A 14,928-nucleotide genomic window follows, 5' to 3' on the forward strand; every position below is an offset into this window, starting at 1 on the left:
GGCAGAGCAGTGCGGCCGAATGGCTGACATTGACAATAAGCATTCGCGCGTATTAATGGCGTCGCCAACTGCATAACGTGCATTAAAGACGCTCTCAAGCATTTCGCGCTGCTCTTCTGTATCGAGATGTTTAGGCACTTAAAAGTTAGCAACTTTCAAACTACTGTAACTTGGTGAAATATCATAGTAGATAAAATATTAAAAAAGCAATTAAAATTTTGAAATTTGTACTTTCATGTGCTTTCAGTCTTTTTAAACATTTTTTATTTTTACAATCTTAAACTCGAGAAAAGAATACATTGTTTTGTTCTTAAAATTACGTACTTTCAATACTGCAGCTCAATAAAAAAATGTTTTTCCAGAAATTTATAACATTTGCCAAAAACTACAATATTTTATCGGCACACACACAAAATGCGTTTTTTCATTTTTCTACGACTTTTTTTAACCAAGATATGGTTGGTTAAATTAAATTAAATCGTTGAAAAATATTAAGATATCGCAAAAAATAAATAAATTAATTACTCTATTAATGTTATTTCCATTGATAGTTTATTAAATAAATAAAAATGCCTAATACATTTAAAAAAAATTATTTTAATGAGCTATGCTCTGATTAAATTAAAAGTAGCATGTAATTAGCGCGCATGTAAGCAGCGCCGTATTTAATGAATAAATAAAATAATTTATTATTTCAAATTTGTATTGATCCATGGCACAAAACTAGTAACTCTTGTGTATACGTCTGGATATCCAACTGCGCATGGCCTACCCCAGGAAACAATTCCAATTTGAGTTTGGTTTGATACTAAAGGTCCACCAGAATCACCCTGAACAGCAATAAAATTAACGATAATAAGAAATCAATACTATGAGAATGATAAATTATTTACATATTAGTGTAAAGTATGTTTATATTCATTTCATCATTGAGATAGTTTCAATTTAAACATATAATTAGACATTTATAATATTGCAATCTTCGATATTTTGAATATTAATTTTTTAAATTATAATAAATACTGCAATTTTTGTCACTTACATGGCACGCTCCTTGTCCTGCTTTTGTTAAAGTGCAAATATTGCTATCGATCACTTGCGTTGTGTGCATGGCTTTGCACTTAGCTAAGGGACAAACTAACAAGTCAATTTCTTGTAAATTGTTCGGAACGTTGCCACCAAGCTAAAAAAAGAAGATAAATACATTGTCGTTTGACAAAAATTCAGCCAACTGTTCTTTTTCAATTCCTTATATACAAGAGAAATTTTTTTATATGCACAATAATGTGTTATAAATTCAGTATTACCCTAGTACTTCCCCAGCCTGATAATGTGCAAGGTTTGTTTTCAAGATCTTTATCAATCGTCGCAAGTTTTATTGGTTGCACTTTTTTATTATATTTGATAGATGTTTTAAGGTGAACTAGGGCAATGTCATTAATAAACCGACTAGAACTGTAATCTTTGTGGACTGTAACATTCACTACTTGATAAACATCTCCTGTTTCATTTTGGCGGTTTGTGCCGGCGTGGACCGTCAGATATTGCAACGTACTTTCTCTTCTGATAATTCAAGAAAATATAAATGTTTGTTACAATTATAATTATATTGTGTTCGATTAATATTAAAATATTTTAATTAGAGAAATTTCATAAAACTATTGTTAACATTAAATTATTAGGATCAAAATAGTGCATATCTAAAATTGCATAACTACAAAACTTAGTATAAAAAAATAATACAATACATATATTAATATCATAGATAATTAATTAATTAACATAATAATTATGAAACTGAAAATCCAGTAAAATATTTTTTCTATTTCTATTTATAATTTTTTTACAGGTCGCGAAACGTATAAAAAAAATTTAAAAAAAAAAAGAATCGTAAAAAAGTTTTGTTTTATCACTCATAACATATGATGCGCAATCATCTATTAAAAACAAAACTGCTTTGATGCTCGTATGCCATGTTAAATCGATTAAAAATAAAATTCCAATGGTAATTCGTTAAAATTATTGAAATAAAATTTAACATACCCTACGACACAATGTGCTGCGGTTAATACGTTACGAGCATTAAGAATGGATCCACCGCATGAGTGTGAGCCGAAATATCTCAGCGATATTTGATACGGGTATTTGCCATTAGGAGCATCTCTGCCACCGACGATATTAGGAGACGGAGCTCCTTAATGCCAAAAACAAATTAATTATATTAATATTAATATGATCACTCTATAGCACTGTACACATATAATCTTAATAATTATAAATAAATAATATGTATACATTAGAAAACACCACTTTTTGGATAAGATATCTATGTTGTTTTCTCACACACACACACACGCGCGCGCGCTCTCTCTCTCTCTCTCTCTTCCTTCTTATGTCAAATATTTATATGATTTGTAAACTTATATACCTTGAGTGGCACATGCTAGTGCAATAAAGATAAGACAAACGTATGCATACATGATTGACTGCAGATTTGTTCACACTAACTGATGCAAAGATGCGTTCATAGGTTTATATATGTTTCTGAGATACTTGCGATAAAGATATACATATATAAATCACATATTTATCGCACTTTTTAATTTTGCACAATGCGATAATCGACGATATCTGACAATGATGAAATGTTCATTCATTATCGTTATTTCGCGTTACTTGCGTAATGTAGATCAATAATTCAGTGATAATTTTAATTAAACTTCCTATTCTTTCATTATCGTGATTTTTATTAAGAAAATTAAAAATTATTTATTTATCTGATAGAGAACTTATTCTCAAAAATGTATTTATCACTTATTGTATCTACAATACATTCTATGATAATGTCAATTGATTGATAACGTATCTCTAACAATAGCACTGTATCTCAACCTTATAACATAAACGACGTTAAAAGCGTAATGAGTTCAGCAACCTTAAAAATAATGGATAATGCATAAAAAATAAAATTTTGTCCATGAATAACAAATAATTTTTTAATTAAACAAAAACATGCATGGGCCAGAAATGTTTTCATAATTACATACAATTATTAGTTATATTATCAATTTTGTGATATATTTATTGCTTGAAAATAATAACAAAATGTGCATGTAACATTTCGTTTTGTTGTTTTATGCGTCAGCAACGTGTTTTTTAAGCCAATCCTGGAAAGCGGCCACCCTAGTGAATACATCGGGAGCCCCACGTGCACATGGTTCACCAAAAGAGACAATACCGATCTGAACACCCTCAGCAAGAAGAGCACTGCCAGAATCACCCTAAAAATATAGTAAAAACAACGGTTAACTACTTACTAACAAATCAAAATCATATACTTCATCAAAATTAATTCACTCATCATATACAATTAATGTCATAATAACCTGAAAACATGACATTGCTTATTTCAGTTTTAAATTACATGTTTTCGTAATGTCTTTTGATTTATTTAATTCAATAAATGAATAGATTTATGATGGATAAAAAAAATAAGAGTACATATGTTTTTTATCTATTGTATGTTTCCTGTGCAACAAAAACATAGATAGATAGATTTAGATAATGAATAATGAAACTAATACTTACATGGCACGCGCCTTCGCCTGCTTTAGTGAGTGTGCAAATGTGAGAAGATTGCACCCTCCAATGTGATTGTTTGCATTTTTCTTGGTCGTAAACGTTCAACTCGATTTCTTGTAAATTGTCAGGAACCAAACCACCTAACTAAAAATCAATAATAAGTTACGCAATAAATTCACTCGGTCTAAAAAGTATTTAATTATAAGGTAAGAATTTTTTACTGCAAATGTCACCTTAAAGAAAGTAACGAGTCGTCTAAAGTAGAAATTTTTCTATTTCTAAAATTCTTAATAAATTTAGTTCGATAAATAATTAAGTAAAGCCGAAATCGTTTCTATTGGACTAAATAATCTTTGTTCAATTTGTCGCTTACCGAGGTTCTTCCCCATCCAGACAAACTGCAGGAATGACCGGGAGGAGCGACGTCAGTAGTTGCGAGTGGTATGGGCTTGATCAAGCTGGTGTATTCAACGAGATTTGACAGAATAAGTAAACCGACGTCATTAACTAATGCGGAAGAATCGAAATCCTCATGCACGATGGCTTGCTCTGCTTTGTAAACGACACCGGTTTCGCTTAATAGATTAGTTCCGGCGTGGATAGTTAGTGATTGCAATTCGCTCGGGGAGCCGACATAGCTGTCAAATAAACATATTTTAGCTGTTGATTATTTTTCATATCTTTCAGATATTAAATTAATTATTTTTAATATTTTTCTTTCAAAGAATGTGATAAGGACAAGATGAGTACTTTACGACACAATGAGCGGCGGTGAGAACAGTGCGCTTATTAATGATGGATCCACCGCAGGAGTGAGATCCGTATCTTCTCAAAGATACTTGATGCGGATATTTGCCGACCGGGGCATCCTTTCCACCAACAATGTGAGAATTTGGAAAGCCTGTATAAGCATAAACATTTATGCATTACATGCATAAAATAAAACAAAATATATAAAATTAGATTGGTATGTTTGTATGTGCTACAATGGCTTTTGGAATAAAAAGCTTTTAATAAGCTTTTAATAAATAATAGCAAATGTGGATCTTTGTCACACATTTATTGTTATTATATAATTGTTGTATTAGAAATTCTGTTAACGAGCTTATACCATCTTTATTTTTTGCCATTTGTAATTTATAGCGCAAAAAAATTAAACAAAATCTTCGCGTGATGTTATTTGAAATTAATAATATTGATTTTCACTTACCGTGAACGGCTACTGCTAAGCAGGCGACTACAAGAGCAAAGAACGCGTGCATCGTGAAACGTTCGTACTGACAATAATGAAACTTTCTTTCGGTATATATACGCCGTATAAGTAGCCCACTACAAAGGAATAAATTTGGGGATGTATACATGTACAATAGATAAAAATGGATCTTTCCGTACATCTAATCATTAAACCATTAATTACTTCGATAACTATAATAATAACAAGCGATTAAGCCGAATTTTATATCTGTGTATTGTATTCAAAAATTTCGTGAAATTCTTATCTCAAGTACGTATGTATGATAGATTCGGTATAATCTAAAAATCATACTGCAAAATTTTTATTCAATTAGCTAAAGAACAAGGAAATATAATACATAAAATAAAATACATATAAGAAATAAAAATACATGTTTATCAATATATATAACATACATTTTACATTATACGTTGATATTTATTTGCAATAGAGCATAGAGTATTTTATTTTTTTGACTTGAGTTATTAAGAACCACCATGTTTCTTGATCCAATCTTGATATGCAGATACTTTAATAAATTTATCAGGAACTCCTAAAGCACATGGAGTAACGAAAGATACAATTCCAATTTGAATACCGTTAGCAACGAGAGCACTGCCTGAATCACCCTGCGACATTGTAAACAATCATTAAATAAGTAAATTAATTATTTTAAATAAATTTATAATTAATTTTTCTCCCAATTTCAATAATCTTAAACTATAAATGTTTTTAACAATAATATCGAAGCACTTACAAAGCATACTCCTTCGCCTTTTTTTGTCAAAGTGCATATATGATTATCGGTTACTAGCGAAGACGAAAGTTTACATTTTACGGGAGAGAAAACTTTTAAAGCAATCTCTTGCAGTCTATTAGGCGTAGGCCCTTCAAGCTGGAAAGTGCAAAATGTTGATGTCCACATATAATAAAATACATATATTATATTATTCAAAAATTGATCAATAAATTAACTTGAACAGAGTATTACATATATTCTAAAGAAAAAAAAAACATTAATTGATTTTTTTTCTCTGATAATTAATAATTATTTGATAACATATTTTATTCACATGCATCACTCTTAATGCAGTTTAGTTAACACTGATTTTCCATACCTGAATTATGCCCCAACCGGACAGAACACAGGGGAAATTTTCGACAGCGAAATCTTCCCGTGCAAGCGTAATGGGTTTTACGACATCACTCCACACAATATCCTGATTTAATCGAATGAGACCGATGTCGTCATTAAGAATCCTGCTGTCATAAGCGGAATGCCATACCACATTTTCTGTGTGATAGATGTCACCTGTCTCGTTTAAATAAACTGTACCAGCGTGGACTTCAATTTTCTTGGGATCGGGAACACTTTTAAAAAATTATTTTTCTTATTAGAATCCACGATAATTCTAATCCTTCAACTCTCGATGCCACTCACAAATTCTTGAAATCATTATATCAAAGGAAATAAAAATATTTACAACCCTTTAACAGCGTATACTAATTTCGAAGACATAAATGGCATTGAAAATTGAAAGTGATTAACGTAGAATGAAGATTATTATATGATACTACATTATGTGTGTTAGAGTCAGCATAAAACTTTTGCGCAAATAAAACAACAGAATTTTCCATTAACCAATCAATAATAGCAATCTTTTGTATTGTCAACATAAAAATTGAAATGTTTACCTCTTAATGCAATGAGCTGCAGTAAGTACATATCGTTTGCTAATAATCGATCCTCCACAGACAAACCCACCCTGATATTTCAAGGCTACGTGATGTGGATACTTGCCGATCGGAGCATCAGTACCGCCGATGATATACTCGTGAGTATCCACTGGCAAACCTTGTTATCAAAAACTTCACATGCTTTAATTTATGTAAACATTACGTTATAATTTGGCGTAACATAGTTGCAAAATTTAATTAGTTAGAAAGTATTTTGTTCAAGTTAGAATTTTATACAATAAAATATAATACAAAATGCTCCAAAACTACTGAATATCATTAAATCAATCAAATTTTTGAAAATTACAAAATACAGATATAGTAGATGAAAAAAATTATTCTTTAATCAATTATATATTTTTATTAATTCAACTAATATTTAACTTGTCATTAGTAAAATTTTTTTAAAGTGTGACAAAAAATGACTTACTTACCATGAATAATCGATATCAACGTAATAACAAAGAAATTAAGAAACGTAATTGTCGTATACATGCTCGATTCTCGGTATATGCTGAACACAATGAATAACTGTGTCTTCATCAGCAGCATTTTATAATCCTTTTATCTATGGTATGATCAATCCACGAAATAAAGGAATGTTAAAACTAGGAGATATTTTTATTTTCAAACTTATGCAACCCAATTACAAACGAAGCATCTTGATTTCAAATATGATTGGAAATATATACGTATTCGTATTTCAAGTGTAAAGAATTTTATCAGTTTACTTATCTCTCTAAGTATCTTGTCTTTGTTTTATGACAATTTAATACATATTGTTATAACAAGCTAATTACTTTTTAAATTTTATTTTATGTATTTTTTATTTCTTTATAATAATTAATATAAAGATATGCGCAATTTTTTATTATTAGAAATTAAATGTAATTTTTATTTTTAATCTATATGATTTCTATACATAACTTTTTTTTATGTAAAAATTCGATATAATTGTGAATCGTGTGTAACGTAATGAATGTTGTGTCAATGTTTATAAAACGCCATATGTTTTTGATGGTAATTTAGTGCATAATTATCAAGATTGATTAATTATTTATGCATTTATTTATCTCAACACTTGAACATTCTATATCACACAATAATATGTCATCAAATACAGTCTTATATCATTTATCAAACATCGTGATTGAAATATCTTTGTTATTTTTTATCTAAAGCCATCACCAGACGGTTTTTCCAATATTTTATCTAGAAGATTTAATCTAATTTAAAGAATCATGGATGAGATTGACACTATCTACGTTTACAATGATAATCTATTTAGTTAACATTTCATGTCCTGAGATTGTTTCGGCTGTCAAAATGAATGACAACCCTGACAATACGCAAGTCTTAGACATCTGAAAGGTGTCCAAAAAATGTTAGAAAAAAAATCTTTTGGACGTCTTTCAGATGTCTTTAAAACTTGCGTGTTATCTGGAAAGCAGAGTTAGAATAAATTATACGTGACCCAGGGCTGGGCAAAAAGTATTTGAAATACAAAATACAAAATACTGTCAATCTTAGTATTTTGATAGAAGATTGATAGTATTTTATATTTTGTATTCGATAGAAGATTGATAGTATTTTATATTTTGTATTTCAAATACTTAATGATGTATTTGACCCAGCTCTGACGTGACCTATGTGTGAATAAAATGTAAATTATACCTAATATGTATTTTAAACATGTATAACCATAAAATCTATGAATTTGATAAGCCGAATAATACGGAGACTCGAACCTTAGTGGAGATTCAAACTTCACTTACAAGGAAAGTGATGGAATTCTCTTCCACTTTTAACCTTTCTATGGTATATTCCCTTTGAACATGTTACCGTATCCTTTATGGTAGCACAAAGAATATTTTAGCTTCCCAAGAGATGGCACCATCGTAGTGCAACTATACAATGTTATATAACAAAGATAAAAAGAATAACATAATTCATTAAAATTATAGTATTGCGTAATTATTTACTTTTGTAGATTTTAAATTGTAATACGTAATGTTTTTTATAGAAATTAAAATAATATTAAAAAAAATTCAATATTGTAATAGTGTAGAGAATGAATTATTTTTGTTGTTTTGAAATACAATGAAAAATGTATCTTAGTTCCGTATAAATTACATCGGCTGTTTTTTTATTGAAAAATTCAAATCTGTGCGAAAGTATAATACTTTCTGCAGAAGTAAACTTTTCTGATTTAGTTTTTTTTATTATACAAATTGTATATATCGTAAAAATACAAATATTTTTTATAAAATAAAAATTTTACGATATATTCATGAAAATAAATAAAATAAAAGTAAAAAAATTTTTGACAAAAAAATAGTAAATATAGAATTTAAATGAGCGTATATATTCAATTTAAATACAATGTATTTTAAGTTTTACAACATGTACTAGACAGCAGTTTTTATATTTCCCATAACTTTCGCAATGAAATATTTAAAAAAGCATTTAAGCATACAAATTTGAACAATAATATAAACGAAGCTTATACAGGCTGTAGTAGCTAAAGATTTCTTTACTTTTGTCTTCTCACAGAATACTCAAGATGTCTGCCTTGTTCATGTATGACATGAAAACTTTGTAACAAGAGGAACGAGCTGAAAGACACTGTTTGCAAATCATTAGTCTGACGATAGAGGCGCGCTTGAGATGAAGAGGTAAAAGTCTCTTCAGCGTGATGCCTATGTAGAAGAACGAGCGAATTGCGAAATAGCTTTGACAATTTGAGTTCATCGTATATCCTGTATAATTATAACTTCGTATAACTGTCACAAAACATCGTCGAGAATCTTTTCTCAATTTATATAAATTAAATTTTAGTTTTCAATTGTCCTCAAATATTTAGTTTGCAATTATGTGCTCACACATTACTTTGATTACAATAAAATCAATGATTTCGTAACGAGATCACAAATCAAACCGAACGTGTTCTAAATTTGTTTTAAAAACTGTGTATATGATCTAAAATGTGATTGCACAAGCTATTCTCTGCGAAACTACGCGAAAACGGAAGTAAATAATTCCTTTTATTTCTGTGGCCACAAATGAACATCCTACTATTTAGGATGCAATTCTCATAGCGTAGCGGGGAATAAATACGGGGGATCTGTAGTCCCCAAGGATCGGGCGCGAAGGCGATTGCGAATAACAAGAACCCTTCGTCTAGCGCGTGTCTTGATCCTGTTAACGGGATCATCCTGGCATCGTTGATGGGACCGTGAGAGAAAATTAGACGCATTTGGATTTCTTGTCGCGTTGCCGGATATCATTTCGACGGTTCGACTAAACAAGTGCAAATCGAATTTGCCGCTTACAATTTTATTGCATTCTGCAATAAAATGTGTATTGAGAATTATTTAACTGTAATAAAATCGTAATTATTGTTATCGGTATAATTGGTGTGCGCAATTTATTCTAAAAGAGCGGTGCGTTATATCTATATTTCATACAACGTAAATAATTTTTTAGACAAAGAGTAGATACTCGATTCCACGATAGCTTTTTAGTGAGACGTTTATTCTGCATGTTAGGGCGGTGCGCAATGCGTGGTCACGATATTTACATATGCATATCATTTATCGTATCACCGGGGAAAAGACTTCATGCCGCTAATATCCCACAGGACTCTCTATATATCCAAATCGCATTATCGTGCTGCCCGGGCTAAGCTGCGCCCTGAACGATTTGATATGCGTGAGCCATAACTGAGTTAACAATCCGATATGACAGATGGTGTTTCGTGCATGCCGCATCTAATCTGATCGCGTTGCTAACGCAAATTGTTCTAGTGCCGGTGAACGACGAATATCTATAGCCAGTGTCACATTTCCAGCTCCGAAAATTAGCTTATGCGACGTTAAAAAGTTGCGAAAACGCTGATTGTAATCCGCGCAAATCTCGAATTGTCTGACAGTATTTTTTAATAAATTATTCGCGAATTATATGTGTTGAAATAAACAAATAAATTCAGCAAGCAATTTGTACACTCGCCAGCAGGAACGAGCTTTGCTGCAACGTTCAAGAAAACCCGTTAAGCGCGTCTGAAAAAGGTGCAAAGAACGCCCGCGAGCGTCACGCCGTGACGAAAATCATTTCAAAGATTACCGCTTTCGGAAACGATTCGCAAGGTTTTCTCCATCCCCGAGTCACGCCGGAATCCTCGAAACGGCACAACAGCCAGTGCGTTTCCCCGACTTTTTCGCAATGTCCACTCGATTGCCGCACGGCGTATACTTACGATTTTACGGCGGGAGGATCAGATCGGGCGTACTCTTCACGTAATCGCCGTTTGAAGAAAAAAATTGCCGAACATCTCTCGTTCCGAACGAGAGATCGATGGGAATTTGCGAGTCGTAGGTGCAACGACCCCCGAAAAACACCATGTGCGCGCGCGCGCGAACCCTATTCCTGTTGAGTGCCTCTGAGTGGGCGATAGTTACTTTTATGCCCCGTAATTATACATTCCTCTGGCCGTCGGGACTGTAAGTTTTAAGGTTACATTTAGACCGCTCGGAGCATCGACTCCGCCGGCGTTTCTCGCACGCTTCTCCCACGATCCACGTCGCGACGTCATCGAACGATCGCGATCGGCGAAATGTTACGTGTTACGATCGACAAAGGACTAAAGATTCTTTGTGAAAATATTCGATAGGCACGCAAAGCTAAAAAATGATTCTGAAATAATGAAAATAGCACGACGCAATAAAAACTTATTGCTCTGAAGTATTGTTCAGTACGCAATTGTGAAAAAATACAATTTTATTACCTTTCTTCAAATCATTAAAAAAGTATGTAATATTTTAAGGAAACTATAAGTGCCAAAAGTAAAATAAAATCTATTAGTGTATTAAAATGCACTCATAGTTATTATTTTTCGAATTAGTTTTTCACAGAATATTAAGAAGATAATATTAATGACATTAAAGTCGATCATATCTTATAATTCTTAATCAAAGTTTGTTTCTGATTTAGATAAAGAGCTTATCTGTCATTTCAAGAGAGAAATATAAAAAATTAATTGATCACGTACAAATTTATATCTTATATACTTGAAGAGACACGTCGCGTGTCTCGTGACGGACAACAAAATTGCACGCGACACGTCCTGATAACGAGAGAATTCTACGAACTCTATTTCTCTTTACGATTTGCGGGAAATCCCGAGATTGAGAGTTGATATGTGTTCATTAATATCTATTATTTTTAGCCACACGATGATAATTATTAGTGTATAAGCTACTTTTAGACTTACGATAAACCTATTATTAGTACGAACTCGTATTACCATCGAGTTCTTCTCCGTTTACGGTCCGTAAGTGATTTCCGCCATAAGCGGCCGAAGAAAGTATCAGTAAATTGAGTATTTGAGTGCGAAGAAGACGTCAGTGCGGCTCTTTATGAATTTAAGGTTTGTTTGAGAGTTTATTTGCTTTTTTTATTAATAAAAAACAATTTTTGCAACTTTCTTCTGCGTTAACAATAATAAAAATCATGTTAAAAATACTATAACCGGAATATTTTGACATAAAAAGATGAAGCAAATTAGTACATTAAATAAATATGAATTTAATTAAATTGAAATTACAAGATAAAGAAAATATTAATAAAATATTATATATAAATCTAATTATATACTTTGTCCGTTTAATTGCTTTAACACTTCAAGTGTTGCGTAAAATCAATAAAAAAATGACTTTACACTGGTTATTATAGTCAGTATAATATCTGGCTTATTATACCAACATAAATTTTAATGCATTTGCGTACTATCGTGATATATTATGTTGTGACTGTTTATTATTTACGTAAATATGGATCATTCTTCGGATTTCATCAATTAATTAATGTTGCTGGATTAGCAGTTTTGAGTATCAATTACGCAAACAACACTATGATTTGTTGATATCATTAAATGTAAATATTGAACGTATCTGACTGCTCCTCGTCACTATGCGTGATGTTGTAAGAGCGACAAATTATTATATGTTTAATATGTATATATTTGATCAATTCACTGTATTCAATATAATACTCCGGAACACGATTTACCCCTTCAAATATGGTATTACCGTATTTCATTAATTTAAATGAGGTGATGTTCAATTGGACTACTTTTATAATTTCGTAATGTACTACAAGACATACGTCCGTCACGAATGTTAAAGTGTAAAGAATTAAATTAATATCTCGTTTCAAATTTTATATATATATATATATATTGTATATTTTCCTAAAATTGATATTACCACATTTCGGATATAATGTTTCGAAACGATAAACTACATAATAACAGCAATTAAGAAGTGACTAGATAAAAAAGAGGATAGATTATTAAGTTTCCAATTAACGCAATGATCTTGTAGCTACCCGTCCTTTCTCATCCAACTTTCGGACTTCAAGGACGAGCGGACGTATTTACGCGCATCGACGTTGTCCGGAAGGGTCGCAGCGGCAAATCGCAGATCGTGATTAATGGAGCGGGTCGGGCACGGGGAATCTACGTGCCGACGAATCGAGGAGCGCTTAGCGTGAAATTTACCCGATGAATTGTTCTCACAATTATCATGATCTACGGGTTCGGGGATCCAAGAAACACGAAAGTCTCGCAGCAGTCCGCTAATCTCTGTTCGGCGAACCCTTCACTTTGGCACCCTTCCCTCCCTCCCTCCCTGCCTCTCTCGCCGGCGTGCTGCTACTCTCTCCTCACAGCCGCTGGCACATCACCCTTTCGGGGCACCTCACCCACACTCGCGCCGTGCCGCGCAACGGCGATACTTTTCGGCGGGGAACGATTCTGCCGGCGCAAGGATCTCGGAAATTTTTAAGTCGATCGCGAAACTATAATTATCCTTTAGGCTATGCGCGGTATGCAGCGAGTAGGTGCGCGCGAACAGCCGACCTTCAACGCGGTTGCCCGCGTGCCGAGACGCTCGCCTCTTTCTCCTACGAATGAACTAACGAATCTAGCTTTAATTTTGCAAAAATATTTCTCAGTGTCGCGCCAGAAAATAACAATAATCGGTTAAATTTGCGTATACATGAATGAGTTGTCTGTCAATTTTTAATTATTATAATTACAGTTTAAAATTTCCTACAGCTGTCGTATAATATATAACAAATAAATCAAGAAGATTAGCAAGAAAAAGTTTAAGCTAAATTATCGTAAGGTGTTTCTACAAAATTTTTGTTTAACGTCGTCAATCAAATGGCCTGTTCGGAAGAAATTGGTTATATGCCGGCTGAAATATTTTATTACAACCCGCGTCGATATTATTTTTTGTTGGCCGATCTTTTGTTAGCAAGTCGTTTTTCTCTCACGCCAGAATATCCCGCTTTACACAGATTGATCATCGACGAAGACGAAACGTTGCTAGACACTTTCGAGTATCTTCCCCATATTATAAAAGAATTTCGGATGTTCGTGCAAAGTGATTTATGAAGGATTTCTTGCCCAGGCTGGAAACCATTTCGACCAGTGCAACGGCAATCTCGGTCACGATGATTTGATCAAATCAACTCGGCGTTATTATCCGCAATTAATGAGAAAATTGCAAGGATTACCGAATGAGTAATATCGCTTGTGATTTAGAGAAGAAATTAGTTTTAGATAAAAGCACGTCATATCTCAAAGCTGTGAAAAGTTAAATTCGCTCACTTTTATCTCTCTTTTCGGAGCCATCATTAATGCTTTACATTATTACAATATAGCTTTACACTGTACATGTACATATTATTCACAACACCAAAACTTTGACCGTACGTAAATGAATTAAAAAATAATCAGATATGTATCGCAATATTTATAAAAAGGATATATTAAAATAAAATTTTAAATTAAGCCCTGTTTTTATCTGTAATAAAAAATTAATTATTCAAAATTAATAATAAATAAGAATAAAAATATATATTTTTTTAATATTCTTGATTATATTATATGAATAAAAATCTTTATTTTTTTGTCTCCTTTAAATGCAATTAATTAAAGAATATCAATTAGGCGATTGATACTCATTCCAGTATTCTCTTACAAAGGACTCGAGCTTTTAGCAGATTCACGAATAAATCCGTCGTAGCCCTTTTATCGTCTTTTATCGTCTATTTCCTAGGATTGATTGTTGTCAGACATGGGAGCAAGAATGCTCCTTCCTCATTTAAACGACGACGTCACGCGAGTGATGTTCAAATTAGGGTTATAATCCCCCTCAGCCATCTGATATAACGTTCCCCTCGACTCACTCACTATTTACCGATAGCATTTTAACCCTCGATTTGTCGTCAACAGCTTTCGTCTCAAATCCATTGGGAATCTCGCTGCATAATTTTGCTTCGCGGGAACTACATGTGCCGAGTTGTTGTGA

General features: G+C 32.3%; 2 protein-coding genes across 2 annotated transcripts; both read right to left on the reverse strand.

Moving 5' to 3' along the window:
- Window positions 1–533: 533 nt before the first annotated feature.
- Window positions 534–4,859, reverse strand: LOC105673951 (transmembrane protease serine 9). The gene is made up of 10 exons (XM_012369958.2): window positions 4,793–4,859; window positions 4,333–4,483; window positions 3,956–4,220; window positions 3,589–3,726; window positions 3,138–3,281; window positions 2,429–2,495; window positions 2,044–2,194; window positions 1,308–1,563; window positions 1,043–1,183; window positions 534–830 (listed from the first exon to the last, which is right to left on the reverse strand). The coding sequence occupies exons 1-10, from the start codon at window positions 4,842–4,844 to the stop codon at window positions 690–692; spliced, it is 1,506 nt and encodes a 501-aa protein (XP_012225381.2). The 5' UTR covers window positions 4,845–4,859; the 3' UTR covers window positions 534–689.
- A 74-nt stretch (window positions 4,860–4,933) lies between these two features.
- Window positions 4,934–8,557, reverse strand: LOC136998138 (chymotrypsin-1-like). Its single transcript, XM_067350494.1, has 5 exons — window positions 6,988–8,557; window positions 6,512–6,671; window positions 5,935–6,187; window positions 5,574–5,711; window positions 4,934–5,445 (listed from the first exon to the last, which is right to left on the reverse strand). Exons 1-5 carry the CDS (start codon window positions 7,103–7,105, stop codon window positions 5,302–5,304), a joined length of 813 nt encoding a protein of 270 aa, XP_067206595.1. The 5' UTR covers window positions 7,106–8,557; the 3' UTR covers window positions 4,934–5,301.
- Between the last annotated feature and the right edge of the window lie 6,371 nt (window positions 8,558–14,928).

This window comes from Linepithema humile, chromosome 2, assembly GCF_040581485.1.
Source record: "Linepithema humile isolate Giens D197 chromosome 2, Lhum_UNIL_v1.0, whole genome shotgun sequence".
NCBI classification, from domain to species: Eukaryota; Metazoa; Arthropoda; class Insecta; order Hymenoptera; family Formicidae; genus Linepithema; species Linepithema humile.

What these genes read in the sequence shown, in the direction of transcription:
- LOC105673951 (XM_012369958.2), bottom strand. Translation starts at nt 4,844, where the DNA reads ATGCACGCGTTCTTTGCTCTTGTAGTCGCCTGCTTAGCAGTAGCCGTT. An exon ending in CTGGATGGGGAAGAACCTCG is followed by an intron (nt 3,727 to 3,955) that starts GTAAGCGACAAA and finishes ATTGATTTTTAG; the next exon opens with TTAGGTGGTTTGGTTCCTGA. An exon ending in CAGGCTGGGGAAGTACTAGG is followed by an intron (nt 1,184 to 1,307) that starts GTAATACTGAAT and finishes TTCTTTTTTTAG; the next exon opens with CTTGGTGGCAACGTTCCGAA.
- LOC136998138 (XM_067350494.1), bottom strand. Translation starts at nt 7,105, where the DNA reads ATGCTGCTGATGAAGACACAGTTATTCATTGTGTTCAGCATATACCGA. An exon ending in GCAGCTCATTGCATTAAGAG is followed by an intron (nt 6,188 to 6,511) that starts GTAAACATTTCA and finishes ATTTTTTAAAAG; the next exon opens with TGTTCCCGATCCCAAGAAAA. An exon ending in CCGGTTGGGGCATAATTCAG is followed by an intron (nt 5,712 to 5,934) that starts GTATGGAAAATC and finishes TGCACTTTCCAG; the next exon opens with CTTGAAGGGCCTACGCCTAA.